General features: G+C 37.5%; 1 protein-coding gene across 5 annotated transcripts in view; it reads right to left on the bottom strand.

Annotated features, from left to right (window-relative positions):
- macrod2 (mono-ADP ribosylhydrolase 2) overlaps positions 1–23157 on the bottom strand; it is a 549845-nt gene that overhangs the window by 135073 nt on the left and 391615 nt on the right. For all 5 annotated transcript variants that reach the window (XM_053233012.1, XM_034302907.2, XM_034302906.2 and 2 more), the window contains exon 7: positions 7646–7676. In XM_053233012.1, the coding sequence (XP_053088987.1) occupies positions 7646–7676 (31 nt within the window). The remainder of the gene's footprint in view (positions 1–7645; positions 7677–23157) is intronic.

Here is a 23157-nt window from a genome sequence, read left to right as displayed (position 1 = left end):
ATCAATTAGTCTGACCTCCTGGCCTTACAAACAAGTGCAAAAGTTTGCATACCTTAAGGAAATTGAATTTATAGCAACAATACTTTTAGTGTGTTAGGTTTCATATATATTCCTGCATTAAGTTTCTGCGGCTGCCACTGCCAGCATACAGTTCTACAGTTCAGTGCAGCTGGAAATAATATTAAGCCCTCCACTACTTTACTTAAACCTGAAATGGTGTACATGTTCATTTTCTTGCATTTTTTAGGCTATTGGTTCTGGACAATTAAATCGTTTATTGCTATTTTTTTAATTGGTAAATTGTGAGCAGGGAATAGGTCATATAAACCTAGTGTAGGACACAGTTGAGATCAGAGCTTGGTAATAACACAAGTGAAAACAGGAACTGACTTGATTCATGGACGTTCCACACCATTAAATGTAACTACAAATGGGTAAAAAAAAAAGTATAAAGTGCATTCACTTATAAAATAACATTGCTAGCGTTGATTTTCACCCTGTCACGCTTTATTCCTTATGTAAACCAGAGTTGCTCTTTTTTCTGTGGCTGAAATTCAAATGCCATCCTACTAGCAATGGAATTCTTGGAATTCTTTCCAAGGGTGCATGAAACTTGTGCACTGAAGGACACCTACCACGATCTTGTTTGGGCAACAAACCAAAATGTAACCCTTGAAAGAAAGATTTAGAAAAGCAGGAGAAGTGTTAAGATCTGGCTTTAGCAAGGTTGGCAATTAAAGCAAGTCCACTACGCGTGAGCACTCCTGTGGAACGCTGCCATTTCCCGCCTAAACCTCCTGCACTTCATTACAAGTGGAGAGAGAGAGAGATGGAGGAAAAAGAGGTTAGAGGAGACAGACTTAGAGATAGGGAGAGGGGGGACAGTGTGATTATGAGACACTTTTCTCTGCAGGAGCAGATCGAGGAGGCTTTGGCAGAAGTGCTGGAAGAAGCTGTTAAATAATTACTGGGGCTGTCTACCGAATGACACGCCACCCGAGAACTTTAGCGAGATTTCATATCCTGGGAATGAACTCGGTGCCAAGTCGAACTGGGACTTCTGGGAAGGCAAAGATTGTCCTGAGAAAATTTGGGATACAGTGAATGTGAAAATTAGGAAAATTACTATTTGTGCATGAATCCTAAACTTGAAAATGTTATGGTTAAATCTAAGGATATTTAATTGTTTTGTCTTTCCTGCCATTTCAGTTTAAATGGAAAGTTACAGCAGGGTAGATGACAGATGAGAGAGATGTAGATGACTGAATGTGATGGTGAGGATGATCTATGATACACAGAAGGCTATAACAATCGAGTCAATAGCAGTATAAATTGTTGACAGCCATTAACATCATGTGTTGGCACGCTGATGTGTTACTACTTAAATAAAATAAATATCATGGCAATAATTTGAAGCAAATGGTGTACAGACTGGATAATCAGTCCGATTTCAGTTCCATAATAAGCTTTTGCAAACGGTGAAACTGATTTGTTTGTGTTTTGAATAATTTACATTAAGTAACAAAAACACAACAGGGTGCACTGATATAGGAAAATAATCGACGACACGAAGTGAAGTTACCGTTACCATCCTCCTGAATTTTATGAATAACACATTAGAAAAAGTGCATTAATATAAACAGCCAGTGCTACTGTCAGAGCTGCTGTCATAAAAAAAAAAACATCTTCTGACCAATCAGATTGGAGAATTCAACAGCATTGTGATACAATCTTGACTGAAAACTTGCATATAGGCAACTGATTAGTATAACCTCAGACCCCACTTAACGAAAAGAAAAATGATTTTGGGAACATTTTAATCCATTAGCCTGTAAGTATTTCCAAATCATTATCAACGGATCAGCGTAGTCATGTTCACTTTCTTGTGTTTCTTTTTGTTCTCCCTAACTGCTGAAGCTTTTCTCAAAATTTAAAATGATTTAAATCATATGGAAGGATATGATGGTTAAGGCCAGGATTAAGGGTGAGCACATTTCCTTTCAACGACTTTCACAACAAATTGAATTAAAAATTACCCTTGTTCATTAGAATTCGTATAAATTTCATGAAATTAGCCTTTTCTGCTTGAAGATTGCACATAATGGTGCCCTTCTGTCTGTAATTAGATCCAAATACAAAGATGATTTTGCAGACAGAAGTCTTGCTCTTCACTAGTTTATCTTACTATTATATTTCTATTATATTTATTACAATCCAGTAGCAGCTTTAACTCTATTGCATGGCAACATGTTGACTCAACCACTTGAATAATCTGGTAACTGCAAAAATCAGATAATGATCAGATTATCAGTGTACTGTGTAACACACTCTAGCTGCTCAGGGTCTTTGTAAACACTTTATATTGGCACTGACCTCACTGCCTCATTTTTTTTAAAACCTCAAACGTATTTGTTGGGTTCTGTCCTGAAAATGGCCATAATCTCCCTTCACTGTGTCTGTCCTTTCCCTCCATTCCCTAAAACGTACACTTTATTGGCTTGCCCTCGCCGAGCACGTACCCAGTGAGGAGTCACCGTGGAGAGATAAGGTCCTTTAAAAGGGCTCCGCTCCTAATCCCTTGCAGTGACGGAGCCAGTGGTGGATCACCAACACCAACCCGGCTCATCCCGGCGCAGTGTATATAGACATACACACGAGAGAATCCCTGGCTTACTGCTTCCTATCTCCCTTACACAGAGACAGGGGCTAAAGCCTCGGTGTCAACAACGACGCCACCGTCAACGCGAGGGACAGATAAATAGCGTGGGAGCGAGGGAGAGAGCTGGCAGTAGCAAATGAACTTTTCACTACAGTTTATACCACATGGTGATTTGGCTTTAGTATGACCTGAACACATGGCATAGACAGAGTTTAAGAGGAAAATTAAAATTTCATAACTTTCCAATTGTTATAGCCAAAGTCAGCTACAAGAAAAACAGAATATATGTACAAGGCCATGATTTCTTTAAAACCAATCAGCTGTATTAATGCCCTTCATGCAGTTTATTTGCTTTGACACAACAGTCTTAATATCTTCATTTATTTGCACATCATCTTTGTTAGTGAACTTGCATTTCCTCTTTTGTCCTGAGATTTTTGACAGCTCTCTCTAGCGTACAGGACATCTGGCCTTCGGTGAGAGAAAGAAAGCACTAAAAAGGATTATCTTTTATGTTATACAGTGTTATGAAGAACTACAAAACTTCACTTAAAATAACGGCATAAAATTCTGATACAATTTAAAATTCTGCACAATTTAAATTCAGATTGTAGTGGTACGTTTCTCCTTCTCCGAGAGAGGGAGGTGAAGTGAGTGTGTGGCGGAGAAAGGGGGAGGAAGTGAAAGACAAAACGACTCCTTGCTGTATCTGTGCTTCGACTCCTGCCCGACTATCAATACTGATCTTGTAAGACACTGAGAGACGTCTCCCACCTCAGAAAGGAATAATCCATTTGAACCCAGGTCACGGGGCTGTGATGGATGGCTTTCACACAGTATACTTAATAATCCATATCATATCGTCCGGCCTAGTTTGTTTATAGGTGGTACCTCTCCTGAAAGCCAAGCTAGGAGAAAGTCTACCTCTGCTAATGGGCTGGACTGAAGGATTGGACTGCCAGTGGCGAATGAGGAGTCATTTTTCTCCCAGGCCCCGACTCATCCGTCACCAGGGACATCTCTCTCTTTCTCTCTCTCTCTCTCTCTCTCTCTCTCTCTCTCTCTGTGTGAGAGAGGAGAAAGAGAAGGTGCTGTTTATGGCTGCTGGCTTCCACTCCTCATACCCAAGCTGTGTCTCAAATAGTCAAATAGTGTACTAACTGTGCTAATAGTGTGTTTACACTAGAATGATGTACTACACCAGTGGAAAATTTAAAAAAAGAGAAAGAAAAAAACCAACATCAACAAAAAAAACGCTGAACACTTTTTGTATTCTGCAATTGCCATAGTAGAACGAGTGGATGAGACCTACAATGTCATTATGTTGTACTCTGTATAGTGAATTGGAAGCCATTAAGATTCATCCTAATTTGATGTAATGCAGAGTAAAAAAAAGGTAAAAGTGAGCTAAATACCAGCAAAGAGAAAAGACGACTGGTAGAGAGAAGGAAGAAAAGTACTGAAACATTAAAGTTTATGATAAATTTGCCTCCTTGGTCATTTGTTTAAGAAATTCCTTCTGTGTGCTTTTTTAGATATGACTACAGGGTGTAGTGCTACTGCTAATGGTTAGTGTGTCTGGGGAAGTGAACTGTATTTCTTTTTCCTTCATTATTGTGACAGTCCTGAAGTAGTCAATGTTATTTATTTTACTTATTCATTTATTCATTGTTGTTACTTTGCCTAAGAGAAAATATTGTATTTAAAAAAAAAAAAAAAAAAAAAGAAAAAAGAAAAAAAAAAAAAAGGGTTTTAAGTACTTGACTAAAATATGACTCACTAGAACATACCATACAATTGGTTACCTGTGGGTTTGGGGTTGGATTACTCTGTTATCCTTATCTGCAATAGAAAAATGGCATGAAATTTCCCTACTAATAATCGCCCGACTTCCAGCTTTGAATACTATAAGGACTTTTCATCTTTCCATAGCCCCTTGTACGCCACAGAGCCGGTGATGACTGAGGGAAGACGAATCAGGATTAGAGAGGAAGCGTGCCAGAGGGACGCATTCCAGGTTATTAGGCCTTTGATCATCCTGCTCTCTCTGAGCTTTTTTTTTTTTGTTGGTTTTGTCGGCGCACTCACTCTCCAACTATAACAATTAATGAGTGTATGTGGGGAGCAAGCCGAGGCTGGAGATAAGCGTGTTTATTTATCGAGCAGGCCATTTAATGTGGCAGCGGCAGGCATGTTTTGAAGTCAAGAGCTCGCTGGTGCTTCTGCAGCCATGTGAACTGAATTAAATGTGCTCTTCACTCCCATGACAGATACACACTCTCTCTTTTCCTCACACATGCGCGTGCACACACACCCACATGGTTAAGATTAAGGTACCACTGGTGGAGCCAAGAGCTGAATTAAGACGGTAATGATAGGAAGAGATAATGTCCATACACCTAAATACACAATATTTTGCTTAGCGCTAATAAGGGCAATCACAATATTAATTTTGAGCCCCTCTGTACTGATATATAGATGATGTATTTACTTAGCAGGTTATCTAAGACTTGCCCGTGAGACAAAATTTATAAGGAGTCTAGAAATTCTATGTAGTACATATATAGTATTTTAACTACATATGTGTGGTGGCCTGGTAAAACCATTCACATGGTTAAAGTTGAACATTTCCTACTATGTATAATTCTGAAAACTATAAACTCTCCTAAACTGAAATATGTTTCATCTTGTTTCTCGACTGCCTGCAGTGCAGGAGCATCATAGACATTTTGACAGCTGGTATCTGATTACAAACTGAATCTGGGATTACATATCATGAATCAACACAGAATAGCTCATAATATTGAAGTTTGGGTGGGTGGGTTACAAAAAAATGAGGCAACCAAGAGACAACCAAGATGCCAAGGGTAACTCTCAACACGATGCTACCACCAGCATGCTTCAACATGGGGAGAGTGTTCGTATGGTGATGAGAAGTGTTGTGTTTCCATCAAACCTAGTTCAGTTTTGGTCTCACCAGATCAGAGACCTTTTCCCCACATGTTTGCTGGGTCTCCATCATGCCTGTGGGTGGTCATGGTTGTGTCCAGGTTTTAATAATGGATTTAATGGCTCTCTACAGGAATGTTTTTGATTTTTTTTTCTTTAATGACAATCCCTTACCCCTGACTCTTGATAGCACCTTCATGAAGACAGCACCTTCATGATGCTGTTTGTTTAGCTATATTCTCTGTCACTGAGGCCCTACAGGAACAGGTGTAATATTAAATGCAGTACTATTAAAATAAAATAAATGTTAGTATATTTTAAATCTGTAAATATATATTCATCATTTCTTAAAGTTGAGATGTCAAAGTATGTTACAAGGTGAAATCTGATTTTTCATCATCATCCTCTTTCTCAAATATGCTTTGCCATGCCTGCAGTGGTGCATTTCACATTTCTATTGACTGTTCTGTGATATTAGTCCACAAAACAACATGCATGACCGGACAGAAATTGGATTCTTGAGCATGTTAAATGATACGCTTTCATTTGTCCTTATAGAGTGTGTTTACAGTGACTCTCCTGATGCATCCTGACACAATGTCCAGAGTGTCCGCTCTACTTGCTTCTGTCGCTTTTAGGCACTTTGTGCTGCTGATAAGGTGCTTGTATTTTGCAGTCTAGCTCCTATAATTCTGCTGTGTAAGTGCTTTTTGAGGTAGATCACTCCTACGCTCCACTTTAGAGCTGACTTGTGATTTGATTAGCTTTCCTTTTTTTTCTTATTAGGTTTTCTCTTCACTTGGACGGTCATTTTGTCTGATATCAGCCATAGCTGATTTCATCAATCAACCTATATATTGCTAATGTCTGAGTACATCAACAATTTACTCCTGCCTCAGGTTGTTCCATATAATAGAACTGAGGGCTTTGCTATGTGATTTCGTCAATCAACTTAGACATCAAAACCTAAAAACTATAAAATTATAAACCTGCTGAGAGCAAGTGAGCAAGTATGTTTCAGTGAAATTATTTATAGGGATTTTAATCTATTTTAAGTTACACAGGGTAAACATTTATTAAAGTTTGTTATTTTTTAATTTTATTTATTTTAATTTAGTTTATTTTAATTTATTGTTTATTAGAGTTTGCAGAGGTAGTTATGCTGCATTGTGCACTAAAACCGTGTGTGTTACATACAAAACTGATGTGCTTGAGTGAGGACTGTGTAAAAATGTGATTTTTTTCTGCCTCCCAAAAGCAAGTGTACAGTAAGAATAGCCAATTTTGCCAGATGTGCAGAATTCTTGCAGAATTGGGCTACTGCCTGCACAGGTTGATTTGATTTCAGTTCATCAAAAGGAGAAACACATTTCAGTTCAGGAAATAATTGTAGTGTACTTCAGTAATAATAGCAGAAAATTAAGCCCAGTACACAAATTCTTTCAGAGAAATAAGACAAAAAGCTTTCATCAGCCATGCAAGCAAAGACCTTCTAAAGCTGTAGCAGAAAAAATAAAATAAGTTGCATCATAGCCTAGTATTTTGTTAAAGGTTGAGTAGCTCATTATGTATTAAACTCAACTATCAACGTTAATGTTTTTGTTTAAGACATGGATCATTCATGGTACAATGAACTGAACTTTTCACCATGACCTATAGAACCCCTAGATTACTCAGTGTGTTGTTCTCCACTGAGCGTGTTTACTGAATGAGTGTCCATCTAATGAAAGCACAAAGACTCCTTACTTTGGAAATTGAAAATTAAGTTCCAGCTTATTTTCCAGTTGCTCATTTTAAAGCATGTTATTCCACATCTACAGAGAATTATTTAATAATGACAAAGCTAAGAGGAACGGTATGCAAATACGATAGTGAGAAATGTCTTAAGTCTGGACCTACAATAGCTCATGGGAGTATAATGGGTTACATTTTTAGAACAAATACTTTTCAGATTATTCTTTTAAATCCTTATCTCTCGCTCTTATTGTACACTGCCCCTCCCAGAAATCCATATACATATAAAAGAACTGGGCTTACCATAAATCCCTGTCGATATGCATGGAAAGGCCTGAAAAAGAAGTCAGAAAAATAAAATGTTAGGAAGAATTCATGAAGAGAGAACCGACACAACTGACTTTCACTGACACCCTCCCAGCCACATTTGGAAATTGAGACAAAAAGGTTATAAGAACTGGTGAAAATAAGAACCTGAAAGGTTCCCTTATCTTTCTTTTCCTACCAATGACAACATGCATGAATTCCATTATCATCAATCTTACTAAAATTCCCCCATATGGCCTGCGTGAGTCAGAACAGATCTAATGTCCATCTCATAGAGAATGCTCACAAGCACAAACAGCGCTAATTACAAACACAGACTGACACAGAACACAAAATATTCCCTAACGTTAGGACCATGAGAACCTGAACACATGGGTTATGAATCTTTATCCACACACATCAGTAGTCTTGAGCCTGTACAGGATCACTTTTCAGAAAATGACTTCAGAACAGTGATGATTTCAGCAGTGATGCTTAGTGTATTAGTATAAATCTGCCAGAACTCAGTGGAGAAAAAAACGGATAGAGAACACAAACTCCATACAACTGGAATGTACTTTTGCTATTCCTCTAAAGAGCAATGAACAACCCACGCTGTAATGTAAAACTCCCACGCTGCAAAGTGGATGATCTTATATCCTCCTACCATAACTATGATGCAGTCATACAGATATTTCAGTTTGTTTAAAAGACAATCGACTTAAATAGATCATCACTCGTGTGGGACAAGCAGATTCATTTCCAGGCCTTTTTTTTTTTTTTTTTTTTAAGTTGTAGTTGCCCAGTGATCAATTGGGTTCGACAACCAGAGAGAAAACATAAACCTTTAACATAAACCACTATTTCTTATTGACTTTCACAAGCCAAAATTTGTCATTTGGTATTCACGTATAACTTTAACATGCTTCCTCGCCGCTCTAACTACAGCACATGCTTCCGAATGTCACTGCCTACTGAACTAAGATGCAATATGTCTTACGGCAGAACGTTTTTTTTTATTAGAGTACACAGATGATGAACAATCTTTTCTGCAGATCTTTCTTTTAATTAAAGCAAATTAAAGTTCAAGCGCAAAGCCTTGCCTGCTAGCACAGTATGCCATCTTGCATTTAAAATCTTAAAAAGATAAAATAAAATCTTAAAATCTTAAAAAGATAAAGGCGCTAACCAGACTGAAAGAATATTTTTGCGAAGAGAAAATCCACAGTTCATAGCCAAAACTTTGTTTCAGAGAGCTTTTTGTTCAGAGCGCAAACATGATGTGCAGAATTTTTAACGCTGAAACCAACACCAGCATTAGTATCATGATGTTTGATACAAAAAAATTATTCTTTACCAGGTATCAAGTCTAAACATTCTTATCTGTTTACTGCACTACAACTAAACATTTCTTTAAAAAAAACAACTTAAAATTATTAATTAAATTGATATATTATTAATTCAAGATTTTGTTCATACTAGTTTGACATTATTTTGCATAACTAACTGTTGAGTCCACAAAAAGAGCAATTCAAGACATAATCGTACAGTACGGTTGTTGTCTTTGATCCAACTGCACAAAGAGAACCAAACATGACGTGTTTTTTGGGCATTTTTCCGTAGATGTGAGCTGTAAACAGAGGCAAAGGAAAGAGCTAAGTGCTGCAGAAATATGATGAAGCTGCGGGTGTGAAAGGAAACTAGGAGGATTCACCTCAGCCATGCTTTTATCATGTTATACTGTGTGTGTGTGTGGTTTTCAAAGTTTTTCGGCCAAGATAAACAACTCCATGACGTATTGGTAAACTCACGAAATATTGAAAATTCTGTATTGTGTAAATTTTTAATGCGCTTTTTGCATTCAAACACTTAGTTCTACTTTTCAGATGACAGAAATAACAGAATTAACAGAATTAGAGAAACAGCTTTCAACCACAGCTTACTCTGAAACTGTAACACATGACCAACAAGCTGTGATACAGCACATATTCGCACTTCAGATTAAAATGTGATGTTAATCTTCTTTATAGTATAGTTAACGCATGACTGGATAAAAACTGGGCCTCTGAACAATCTCCCATCATGGATACGTTTGATAAGCTCCTCTCGCGTTGCATACTGACACAGACTATGGGACGTTTCCTCTACTCGTCTCAGTAGCTTTTAGTCTATTTTGGATGCTGATGAGATGTTGGGATCTTGCAGTATAGCTTCCATATTTCTGCTGCGTAAGCACATTTGAGCTAGACCGTTCCTGAGCTTCACTTCAGAGCCGACTTGGTGATTTTATTAGCTTTCCTTTTTTTCATTAGATTTCATTTTTCTTTACATCTGTGATAATTGTTCTGACATTGCCCACAGTCTATTTCATCAGTCAGCCTACGCATTGCTGAAGTCTACACAGTGGCATGTGTATGCTGTTTATGCATAGTAACAACAAATGCAGACCAGATATAATAGATAGTGTATAACACTGTTTTAATGCATGTGGTAATTAATGCAAGGGGAATATAATGAATGATAATGAATGAAGTAAGTCTATAATTTACTTCAATAATCGAAAATAATTCAGAGCTAGTACTATGGCATTTAGCTGGCACTCAGTGAATGTGATGGTTGATTAAGTGGCAGCTACATTTCCAAATTCGGTGTGAATGCGGCAGAGGGATGGACCCATAGCTGCAGATCAGTATGCATGGTTGTAGAGGTGAAGCTTCATGCATAATAATTCAGAACTCATGAATAATATCATAACAATTGGAATTGATCCATCGCTCAACCCGGTATCTGTGCTTGACAGGTTCAGCTCCGGTTATATTCTTATTCACGGGCCTGTTTAAAGCTTATGAAACTCCCAGGCTTGGATTATTCACAGCATGAAAATTATCCACAATCAGTTTTATGAGGTTGACAGCGTCGAGAGTAAAAAATGATTGGTGGGGAATTTTTCCACAATAATTCCACAATACGGCCTCAAAATTGCAAATTCTTTAAAAAAAAAAAATCACATCAACCCAGAGAAGTGGAAAGTGAAAGTTTTTTAGCTGCTGCACATTTTCATATGATTCCGTTTATATATGAAGTCCAACAAAATCAGACTCACTCACTTGAATTAGTATGAATTTTGCATTAGCTGAACTGTACGTTAAAAAATTCAGAACCTGCCTAGAAAGTTGGTCTGAGGTGATCCTAGGTCATACTTTCTGAGATCTAGAGACTACAAGAGCACACACACACACACACACACACAGCCTGTATGCCTGTAGCTAAAGGTCAGCCACGTACACTACAGGAACTGTAGTATTAGTAGAAAAGCACACACATTTCTTATTCTCTTCATTGGGAATAAACACTCCAGGAGGATAATGCTAGATTAGCTACACCGTTTGCCTGTGTGGAACAATGTTGAAACGGAACAATACAGTGATGGGAAGTAAGGATCTCCTAAGTATTCATAAGCATAAACAAAGATTTATGGAAAGATTACAGTTGGGAAGATTTCCTGCAACAAGTATCAATCACGATGAAGGTAAAGTTCCCAGGGACAACATTGTTAAACGGCGCTTGAATGGAAAAAGCTGCAGAGCCGTAGCAAAGACTTTAAACATTACTGCAGTGCAGCTGGTTTGGTAATATGCAGCGGAAAGTTCATTTAACCACAACTAACTAAGTGCATGATGCTGGAATTCACAATGTGCTCTCAGACTAATAAGGAAGGTAAGAGAGAAGCCTGCAGTCACTCGAAAAGATTTGCAGGATGACCTGAAAGCAGCAGGACCTACAGTTACACAGAGAAAATTACAAAAAGCAATGAACTGCAATCATCTCCGTTTCCTACACCCCATCTAAAACTCTCCTGCTAAAAAAGAAGCAGAGATGTACAGCTCAAAGCATTTAGACAAATCAGAACTCTTTTGGAACAAAATATTCTACTCTTGAGCAATAATTCAGCTCGTTGTGTTTGGAGAAACAAGGTGAAGTAAAATCAAGTACAGATGTGGGAGCATCATGATATGGCGCTGCTTCTCTGCAAACAGTACAGGGGCATTACACATCATCGAAGGACACAGGACAAAAAACTGAAGGTGCTTGATTGGCCTAGGCAGTTTCCTGACTTATTTCTGGAGGATTTTGAATCTGGGACCCTTACAACCATGGCGAAGACAATTTGCCAACAGAAACAGGGCTGAAATTGAACCAAAATGCTGAAAAAGGCAAATTACTTTTTAAAATAAACGTTTTGATTCTGCAATTGGTTTGCAACAAAAAAACTAATGATGGAAATTTGTGGTGTCTGAATACTTCCCTATCAATTTTGTTTTTTAAACTTTTATTTTTTTATGCTTACGAATACAAAACCTTTGGTTGATATTCTTAAGTACAAAGACAAAAGACTTTATGTATGTAAATTTGCAGAGGATGTATGCACTGGAAGTATATTAAACAATAAACTCAAACATGTCTGAATACTTATTTCCCCTCACTGTACAGTCTAAAGACCACATGACCAAAAAAAATTCGCATTTAAGTTAAAACCTAAACGTGTGTGCTTTTTTCTCTGTCTTGAGGTTAATAAAACAAACAAACAAACAAACAAAGCAGATTGTCATAGTACCGAAAACCCAGAAAAGCATAAAGTCGTGAAGACTTTCCCGTGGTGGAAAACTTCCTGACTGTTACTATGCACTGACAATGAAGACTCCTTCCATAAATGTTAAACAAACAGCTCCTTACAGTAAACGATTATACACTTTTCTTTGTTAAATACATTTTTTTATAATTAGCCTGAAGTTATGTAGAGTGTGTTCAAGTCCCTGTGAATGAGCTATTACTACAGAAACAACTATGTATTAAAATGCATTAAATTAATCAACACCTTCTGACAAATCAGCTTTGAGAATTCAACAGTGCTGTGCTATTATTAATAAATAAAGATCCTCTGCTTGCCAGTGAGTGTTTTTTGTTGAAAGGGGGTCTGTCTGCGAGTGTGGTGGTGTGTGTGATTAAGACAATAAGGAGGTTATCCTCCATAATTTAATTTGCAAAGTCATTATTTGTAACGTCTCATCTTTACCATTGTGTACCATTTAGTGAACAACACAAATTCGGTCATTTGGTTCATTGCAACCTAACGTGACTTAATCGCGTAACTGCTCCATAAAGCAGGCAATTAAAGTGACTTTCTGCAAATATTCAGGCCACTAAACTAATGGTATCTCTTTTCCTTTTCATTACATAACACACATTGCAAACACTAACCTGCTTCTACTAATCTGAATTATTACCATATGGGTTGCTGTCATAACAGAAAATGGACTAAAGCAACTCTGAAAAAAAAGTAGACCATCTCTGTTATTTATGGCCATCTTTTTTTTAAAGATTAAAAGCTTACCATACAATAATAGTTCTGGCTCGGCAGCACTTTGTGCCAGACAGATTGCTCAGGAGTGGATTTATAACCAGGAATATCATAATTTTTCTTAAGTTCTGAGCTCCGTAGGCCTGTGCCACATTACTTATGCAAAGGTCCCATTTGTCTCTGGGAAAAAAGAAAAGGGAAAAAAAAAGGTGCGACCATAGCACTAATACAGCTGGGTGATAAATAAATGTGAAAACTCCACACACTTTATTTAAAAACAGGAATATTAGCCAAAGTGAGTGCTAAATTCCTGGAGAACAGAGCGGCACAAATACTGACCCTGTGAATGTGTGTTTAATAAAAGCTGCTAATAAAAAATATATATATAAAAAAATTATTTTATTATAATTAATTTATTATTAAAAAGATAAAGAAATCATAAAATAATGAATTAAATAAACAATAAATAAGCAAATATAATGACATTATTGTAATGCTCCAGTAAGGCCGTAATTGTGCTAATTATGTGCTGACAGGGAAAAAAAATAGTAAACAAAAATAGTGGGTGACAGCTGCGTAAATCAAACGCAATGTGCGCTTTCAGTGTGTACCAGATGATACATTTTATGTATCACTATAAAACGAGCGCATACAGCGACGTTCATGTGGACGTTTTCAATGCACGATGGTGGTTCTAATCGTTTCTGCTGCTTTGTGCCAAAGCTCATGCTGTCAGGATCGATACTTTTTAGACTTTCCTTTGCTTGAGCCATGACCTTTCGATGCGGCCGTCTCGCTCTGACTCAAACTCTCTGTGAAGTGCAGCATGCAGGGTCATTTTTAGACATTCTTTAAAACTACTGAAGGAATAAAAGTATATCTATACAAACAAAATAAACCTTATAGAAAAATACAGCAGGCGTTGTTGTTTCCATAGCAGTTTCCCTAGAATCAAATGATTCAATATGAAATAACATTTAATGTAATCTTTGAAAATACAAAGTTTTTAGCGTATCAAATAAGTCTTGCTCTGAATTTTCATACGACTCCACTGCCGATCGTTTAAACATATTTAATGTTATAAATTTATTTTGTACATACTATAATAACACCCTCAGAACACTGGAACATCTTATAAACAAGATTCTAAGGCAAGTCCAGTCACCTTGACTTCCGACTACAAGATATTCCTTATAAAAGTTTTTACAGATGTTGTAAAACACCTGACCCGGCACCTTTTCAGCAAGCGGAAAATGTCACTTCCTGCCTCAGAGCAGTCAAACCCATGGCCGTGCCAGTGTGCTGAAATCAAATGACATTTCTGTAGAGGTTTAACACGGGCCCTTGGTCTTTCCATAAATCTGCTAAATGCTAAAAATTAATCTGTACAGAACAGAAGGCCTCTAGCATTACAATTCATGGGATGATAGTGAAGAGGAAGCTCTGTTCCTATTTACAATGCTCTCATATGAATACATGAGCAAACAGATTTGTTTGCACACATTGATCCATGCTAATTGCTAATCAACACAGAAACTGTGCTAACTGGCACAACGTAAAGCAACAGAATCATGTGCCGTGTCCTCAGTGACCCACGCAAACACGGCTCCTACAGTCAACAATAGACTCCACATGCACTACAGCGACCTAGCCTGGAACACAAGCACTAGCGCAGCCATGCTAACCATGCAATCTATTACACTGACGCACTGACATAACAAGCCCCAGACTTATTTAACAAGGTTGACATTATTACACTGCATTGATGAGTTATGACCCCTACTTCTTGGTTATTATTTTTGCTTCGCCGATCATTAGGAGCAGAACAGCCGGACGGGCCGTGTGCTTCGACAGGAACGCGCACGCTTGCTCTTTTTGTTCCATATTTTATTTGCTCGTGGAAGCGCGAGGAAATTGGTCACGAGGGAAATTACTGCATTGTGATTGTCCCTCCCCAATCAATCAAGCTATTCACATTCCTCACGGCTAATTGGAGTACCGTCCCTACACCTGAATACCTGCACATCTAAAAGAAATAAACAAATCAACAATACAAATAAACATAATCTGATTCACATACTGGTTAGGGGAATTAAAAACTGTAGGTACATTTTCTTCTAAAAAAAATGGCCAGTGTGTTTGAGGAGAAAATGATCACTACCCATTTAAGGTAAAATAATCTTGTTAATCCCTTACTCTTGTAACAGTTTTAACATATTTACTGAATAATTCATAATAATCCCAGACTCTGATGGGTTAAACTTGAATTATTTAGCCATGATTTTTAACAAATAGCTTGACAAACAGGCAAGTTTATTTACATATCGCTGTTTGGTTATATTTAATTGCTAGAGAAATAATTAAGATGAGTAATTTCACTGCAAAAAATTATATCTTAGTAAATGAAAATGTCTTGAACATAGTCAAATATATCTATATATTATATGTGACTGATAGTAAGTAATCTCATAATAAGAAATATTAGATAAATTTGCCCATATTCACTTGCTAAGCTAGCATTCTTCACAGTGTTGAAATGGAATATTTAAGGTTGGCCTATATCAATAGATAACAATAAATGATATAAATAAAGACTCAACATTCTGAATTATAATGTGAGCTAACAAGAAATAACGAGGATAAAGTGCTGTGAGTTATGGACTGTGGCATTTCATTAGCATTGTGTGTTAACGCTGCCGTTAACTTTGGGCTAATATGTGGATCAACATTTCATTTTTAATGTAGTTTATACTACACGGCTTAGTATCTTATAGTAAATACTCAAACTTCATAGCCTTCCCACGAGGTCTGATCAACCCACAACAAGCATTAAATCTACACAGCCTTGACTGAAGTTACAGTGCGCTTCCCACTCATAAGAACAATTTCATCACCTCTGCTCACAAAAGAAGAGACAATATATTACAGTGTAAATATTAGAACTAGGGCTGGGATAGTGTAGATGATACATGTACAGCTGAACACAGTGAGATCAGAGTTGGCATAATATCCTGATATACATCGTCATTGACCTTATTTCCCTCAAAAACTGAATCACTTCCAGTTAAGGTTTGATTGTCCAGCTGAAATAAAAATGTTGTGCAAGCAAAGAGGTTTACCACTTGTATTATCATGGTCCTGGAACACTCAGGGATAACAAATTCAGTGCAGTTTCACAGCCGCTGTGGTCTCCGTGTCCTTGCAACTTAAAGATGCTGAATTGACTTCTAGTTGACAATATGGAGGTTATTCTCATACTGTGCGGCTGTAATGTACCGTGTGAAGACACTGCAGTCTATTAAAGTGTGCTCAGTTCGTGGTTTGACTCGCTTAGACAGATCCTGGGCTGGATTATGGGGAAAACGGTGCCAGGTGTATTAGAGCCGTGATGCCAGCAACAAGAAGTGCTAATTGATTGAGCAGCTGCTCTACTGGTCTTGATTAACGCTCAATGGCCACTTTTATGGATGACCAACTCTTACGCCTTCCAGCAATCTGGCAAAGAAGCTCAATATGCTGGTCAACAGCTGTAGCCATTTGAGGAAAAAACTGCGAACTGAACACACTTTAATAGACTGCAGTGTCTTGATGTGGTGTATAGCAGCTGTGCCATGTGACAAAAGCCAATAGATTTTTGACTGGCAACTTTAAGATGCATCTCAACACAGAGCCTGGGGTGGCTGTAATATCCTTTCCAGATTTCTTCTCTGAAGTCAATGCAGGAGTGATGCAGATTAGCATTTGTGGAATATGAAAATGCACACGAGAACCCTCTTTGCTTCCACAATACAAAATAATATTTCAAGGGTATAATGAAGTGGGCATGATGAAGAACACAATGGCAAACAGGTGGGACTCGACTGCACGCATACAATGTTAACATGAAGTCAGTCTCATTCCACTTTTCAAGATGAGCAACCATGTATTTATTCTCTGGTCAGAATTGCTCCCTTTGTGGTTTTAAAGGAGCAATAATCATGATTTTTGTTTCTTGCTAGTACAAATTACCTACAAAACATTTAGAACATGATAGCAAAATATTTGCTTAAGCAGTGGCATCAGCACAAGTGTGTTATGTGGTTGAGAAAATCCATTTGGAAAACTGAGTTCCGGTGTGTAATGCTTGTCTCCCTTTAACTCCACCCCCATTTCAGTCTATTCGGATAGGAAAACATGGCAAAATCTGGTAAGCACCCATTTTTAAAATGCTTCCACAAATCATAATCACAAGAATCTGACAAAAACTAGAATAAACATTGGTAGTGCTTTTCAAGATGGAGTAATAATTACTGGTGAAGGGGAAGAAGCGGGACTTAGCGACATTACTCTTGGACAAGTGCGTGAATGCAATCTGTATAAAGCAATAACCTAGCTTTACATAAATCACATAGAAACATTTTTTATCACTTAGATGTAATGTAATGCTTTGGATGAACTACCTTCCTAGAAATATAAAGTATGTAAGGCTAGTTAAAGCCCATGCAGCTAACACTGGAGGTGACAGTCAGCTGAAAATGTCATGAGAGCTCATTACAAACACAAACAGGACCGCGAAGGCATTCTAGGCCATTCTCACAGCAGCAAATTGGAATCAGCACTAATAATTTTTGGCTGTCACTATCAGTGTTAGCTAGTTAGCATTGTTAGCTGCACAAGATCTAGCTATCAATGCTAAATGACAGCTGACAGCTCATCACAAAGAAACATAGGATAGCGAAGGGACTCATGACCATTCTCGTAGATCAGTATGAGCCGGATGTCATGTATGTTATAACTTGGCTTTCAAGCAGTTCAATGGCTAACATGCTAATGCCAATGAGAATCATGCTCTGAGGAGCGCTCGGGTAACATGATAAGTCGCTCTGGATAAGTGAAAAGTAATGCAATGCCCTTAAACAGCCTACCTAAATGCTTGAAGTGATGTCATGATAATCCTTGGTAATGCTCTCACTGAACTCTCTGGCCACTACGCCTAGATGGTGTAGAGGTGAGTTCAAGAAGTTATAAATAATTAAAAAAAAACCAAACCTGTAACTCTAATCTTGAGTAATTTTGACTCATCACTATTCCATACCTTTAAAGAATCTAAATTGATTTAAAGAATGTTGAAAGCTTTGTACAAGAGAGATGAAGACTTTTCCTCCCGCTACCTAGTGTTTTTATCTCTGAGGCCCTTTAGACTCTCTGACAGGCGAATTAATGGAGGTCTGGGCCTGTTATCTGCCTTTGAATCTCCTCCTCATTACAAAATGCACAGATCAATTCGTCTAAAGCCTTGAACTTTCTATTGATTAAGATTTTTACTCTGACACGTGGTTAACGGTCTTATTAAACGTTTTATGGTATTTATCACCAGAGCTATGGCATTATAAATTGATGATGACACTGGATTGGGAAGAGGCTGTTAAAATGGAAAGAAAGATGAAGAGAGAGGGGCAGGACAAAATCAAACTGTGGCATGACAGAATAATGTAATGTTTCTGCATAAGGCTTCATGAAAAATTCACACATTTAGAGCACATTCGCACGACACATTTACAGTGCACTGACATGCCATTGTAGAAATCTTCCTGCCTTCAAGAAGCTGTATAAAATAATAAATATACAGTGTTGAAGTTCCCAATGATATATGCAGTGTGCTCAAAGTGTGAGGCACAGGTGAGCTGGGAGAAATGATTAAAAAAGGCCTATAAGATTTGCAGTAATTCTCCTTGACATCACCTCATCACAATAAAAAAGAGATAAGAACATTTTAAATCCTCAATTCCAACTGCACTGATAAAATCATTCACTTCTTACTCAGTATATAATAAATGCACTTACAATTATGGCATGCACACAAGTTTGAATGAATGTACTTGTAGCTGTATTACATTATCAGTACTTAAATATGACCAATATATTCATACATTTGTATTAAATCTTTATGCTAATGCTTTTTTGTGTATCTCTTTACATGTCACGCATTTTGAAGCAATTTACCAGAAGCCAATTCTCGGAGCATTTCAAAGACCTTTTATAATATCCTGCAAATGAACAGCGAACGTTTCAGAGGTTAATCTAAATTAAGCATTAAATAATAATGAGAAGGCCCTTTTAAAGTGACATTACGTGCCTTACAATGAATCAACATTAGCAGCTTATTTTATTATATTCCCAATTTACATATTCTCCTTTAAAAAAAAAGTCCTCCAGCAGTTCAAAAGGCTCATATCAAAGCGAGGGTTCAAAGGAACTATCCAGTCATAAACCATACGGTGCCAAAGTGACTCTGTGTCTGGCTTTTTCTTACTTCTCAGAGAAGACGCAATCAATAAGGGGGTTATTATATTAATAGCTAAGGGAAAACTATTTTTGCTATTAGCAGTAATGTTTAAATGTGACAGATGAGTTAAACAGTAAAGGAAAAATAAGTGCTTGTATTATATTGTGGGGGACATTTATTTTTGCCGGCATGGTTCACATGCACTTGTCCTCTATAGAGGGAAATGTCAATGCAAATCAATATGGAGTTCTTCTGACTTATCACATCTATTTCTATTATGGGTGTGGCCTCTTCCAGGATGACCCCGCACCCATCCCCAGGTCATAAGGGCTCACTGAACGGCTTGATGAGGATGAAAATGCTGTAAATCGTATGCTATGTCCTTCAGAGTCACCAGATCTCAACCAAATTAAAAACGTAGACAGAGCTTTCTGCCATCATCATCAAAACAACAATTGAGGGAAAATCTGTTTCATTCCTCCAGTATTGTTCCAGAGATTTGCTGAATCTATGCTAAATAACGTTTAGAGGTGATCCAATACATTACTCAATACATTACGCATATTCAGAGTTGAGTTATAAACGCTTAGTGAGGATTTAATACATAAATTGCACACAGTGGTATTCAGACCTTTAATTTACATTATATATATATATATATATATATATATATATATATATATATATATATATATATATATATACACACTGCAAAGACCTCAGACATAACTACAGACTTATGTAGCTCTATTCAGAATTTACATGACAGGAACATATGGCTCTGAGACACAAACGCGTGTGTCAGTTACACGCGATCCTGACCTTGAACTTAAACGCATTTTTCTTGGGTGACAGCAGCTCGAGTAAGAAGGACATTCTGACAGTTTGATGTAAGCGCAATATGTCACACTGAAATGTACGGTTTGGGCTGTAAATATACTCGAAAAAACTATAATCAATATGACAATATTAATTTATTAATACTTCTGTCCTTTAAAAGGCAATGAAGAGGTTTTTTCTTGTGGCTTCAACAAGTTTTGCACACGATTAACCAATTAACTGTCTCAGCACAAGAAAACAGAAAGACAAACAGATAGATAAATAAACTCAATTCAATTTTATTTGTATAGCGCTTTTAACAATGGACATTGTCACAGAGCAGCTTTACAGAAATAAATGGATTCAAAAAATATATTGTAAATATGTGAATTTATCCCCTTTTTTATTATAAACAAATAAATAAATAAATAAATAAGCAAGCAAGCAAGCAAAATGCTAGAATGTGCTGGATCAAGTGCTATTTTATAATAATGAGAGTGGAAGCCATTTTGTTAATGTTGGACATCTTGGACAGTTTTACTTAAGAAAAATCTGGTAATCTCAGAGGTGTGAACTACATGCAGATGATTTGCATAATCTTAACAAAGCACCCAGAAAATTGACTTGAAAGCAGATGTGTAACTCAACTCTGAATACGCGTAACTTTCCCTGTGTAAATATTGAGGTAACAAGTAATATTAAGTCACAGACTCTGAGTGCAGCCCTTGATGACTGAAGTTGTTTTCAACTTTATGGCTAAAGGTTTTCAGGAGTGCAGCCCTTGGTCTTGGTGAGTAAAGTGTTTTTTCCAGACTTGGGGTCATTTGAGCACTGAGTTCGTTATTATTTGTTAAGTGTGAATGCTGTTCAACTGAACCATGGCATGATCTGGATAGTGTGTGGAAGCTATCCGTGTTTGGTGCCACATGCCAAGTAACACGAATGGTTCAACTTGTCACATTACTTCCTGTTATTATGGTATTTATTTACTGATATATTAAACCAAACTTTTATATCATTGGAGCACTGTAATTAACTAACCTTTGTGACTCGAGCACTTGCACTGACAGCACAGCGAAAAGGAACATCTTGCATCTTCCTGCATATGAGATGTTTTTATTTGCTGCTTGATTGCTGTACCACAGAAATATAATTTAAAAAGCAGCAAATAGATGAACCTAGTGCCGACAATTTTGCAAACTTGCATGCACAATAGTGACATGTAACTGTGCAGTCAAACCACAGCTCGGAAGGAATCCCTGTATATGAACGCAAACCCTCGCTTAAGTCCCGCCCCCAAATGTGCCCAGAATTATGTGTACTCAAGAAATCAAAACTGAGAGAATTTGCCTGATGCAACCTGTATGAAAAATTAGGAACTATGGTATAAAACTCAGAAAAAAAAGCTTATAAAAGTGCTTTTCACTTGCCACTGGCTACTAAAATTGCTCTTCAACCCTCACAGCTAACACAGTTACCACCCACCAAAGATGGATTACTATGTAAGTACATTTGTCATCACAGACTAGCTTTTTACCAAGTAGCACGTTATTAAAAACATCTGGGCTACATGTGCTTGGCTTACTGTAACAGTATATGAAAGCCATTATCTGCACAATTACAGAAGGAAGTTGCTGAACCGTGGAATTATGGGACTGACGCTGGTCTAAATGTCAAAACAGATGAAATGTGATGGAGTAGTTCCTACAAGAATTAGCCTCAAATTAAGCTGACTTCTATTCATAGCTAGGGTTTGATAGTACACCTCATAAAGATGAGTGCAAACAGGGTCAGAACTGACAAAGTAGTTCTTTAGTGATGAGAAACAGCCAATAAGAGTCCAAGAAGAAGAAATCTAATTAATCTGCTGTCATGCACAGCAGATCCCTGAATCCAGTTAATGCTTCATCAGTCTATTTTTGTGGGAGGGCGAAGGCAAAATGTAAGCACAACAATATTTCTAGAAGAAATTATTTGTAATGTCATACCCAAATGGTCATTAGGAACAGCAAAAACTGAAAACATGACCTGCGTCCTGCCGGAGCACAGAATAAAACAGCTGTTTCTTTTCACTACAGCTTCAGTTCTTATCCTAAATTATGTGTTTTATTACATGTTAAATGGTATAGTCACTGAATGAATTCAAATATGCCAAATTTAGAAAGATGCATGACCAGGGCTCAAAAATACAATTAATATAAATGAACTACTCAAGGTTAAACATGTTCCTTCATCCTCTGGGATGAAGTTGTGTGTATATCAGAGTGGTAGGTGGAAACACGGAGGGTTGCAGTTAAACTCCTTGGTAAGCACATAAATCTGCATGTGCCCTGCAGGTGGAAACTACACTAATTGACTGTAGAAGGATTAGAGGTCAGGGCCCTGCTAATATTAGTATTAATAAACCAGCTCCTTCAAATGAAAGCAATCAGTTGCTTAAGGGGTAATAAGATCCTCTATATTAATAACCCTGTGACCGGGTCATATTAACCCAAAATCCCTACATACACAATGAGTAAAAAAGCAATGTTAGCTAAGCTAAGCTAAGGCAGACCTAAGGAACATCACTTAGGGAAGACAAACTAGAATAACGTTAGATTAGTCAAGGTGAAATGGAGACAAAGGAGGATGGGAGTCAATTCTCTTTGACAATCAGGTCTAAGTTTTCAGGCATTCTGACTAGAAAAATGTGCCTCCTTGACCAGAGGACGCTTCTATAGGGCTTTTCTGCAGCATCAGAACTTTGATCGTAAGCCCCCGCTAGGGTCGAGCCCAGGAGAGAGATTAACACGAAGCACTCTGTGCCTCTCGTGTGCACCACAGTCCTGATTCCCTCTCAAGAAAAAAAAAAAAAAAAAAAAAAAAGGACACAAAGCACCACCACAACCCTAAAAAAAAAAAAAGATGGCTTCAAGGTCTCCATTTCTTTTGAGGTGACTTCATCCCTTTTGTGGAGGAAAAAAACTGTGGGAGATGAAAGGAAAAAGCAAGACACTGATAAGAGTGTAATGCCTCACATTTAGAACATGCTCAGACCCTGAACAGCAAGCCATTAGTCACACCATT

This window comes from Pangasianodon hypophthalmus, chromosome 3, assembly GCF_027358585.1.
Source record: "Pangasianodon hypophthalmus isolate fPanHyp1 chromosome 3, fPanHyp1.pri, whole genome shotgun sequence".
NCBI lineage: Eukaryota > Metazoa > Chordata > Actinopteri > Siluriformes > Pangasiidae > Pangasianodon > Pangasianodon hypophthalmus.
The sequence above is the reverse complement of the archived record's forward strand: the minus strand, read 5'-3'. Positions and strand labels throughout refer to the sequence as shown.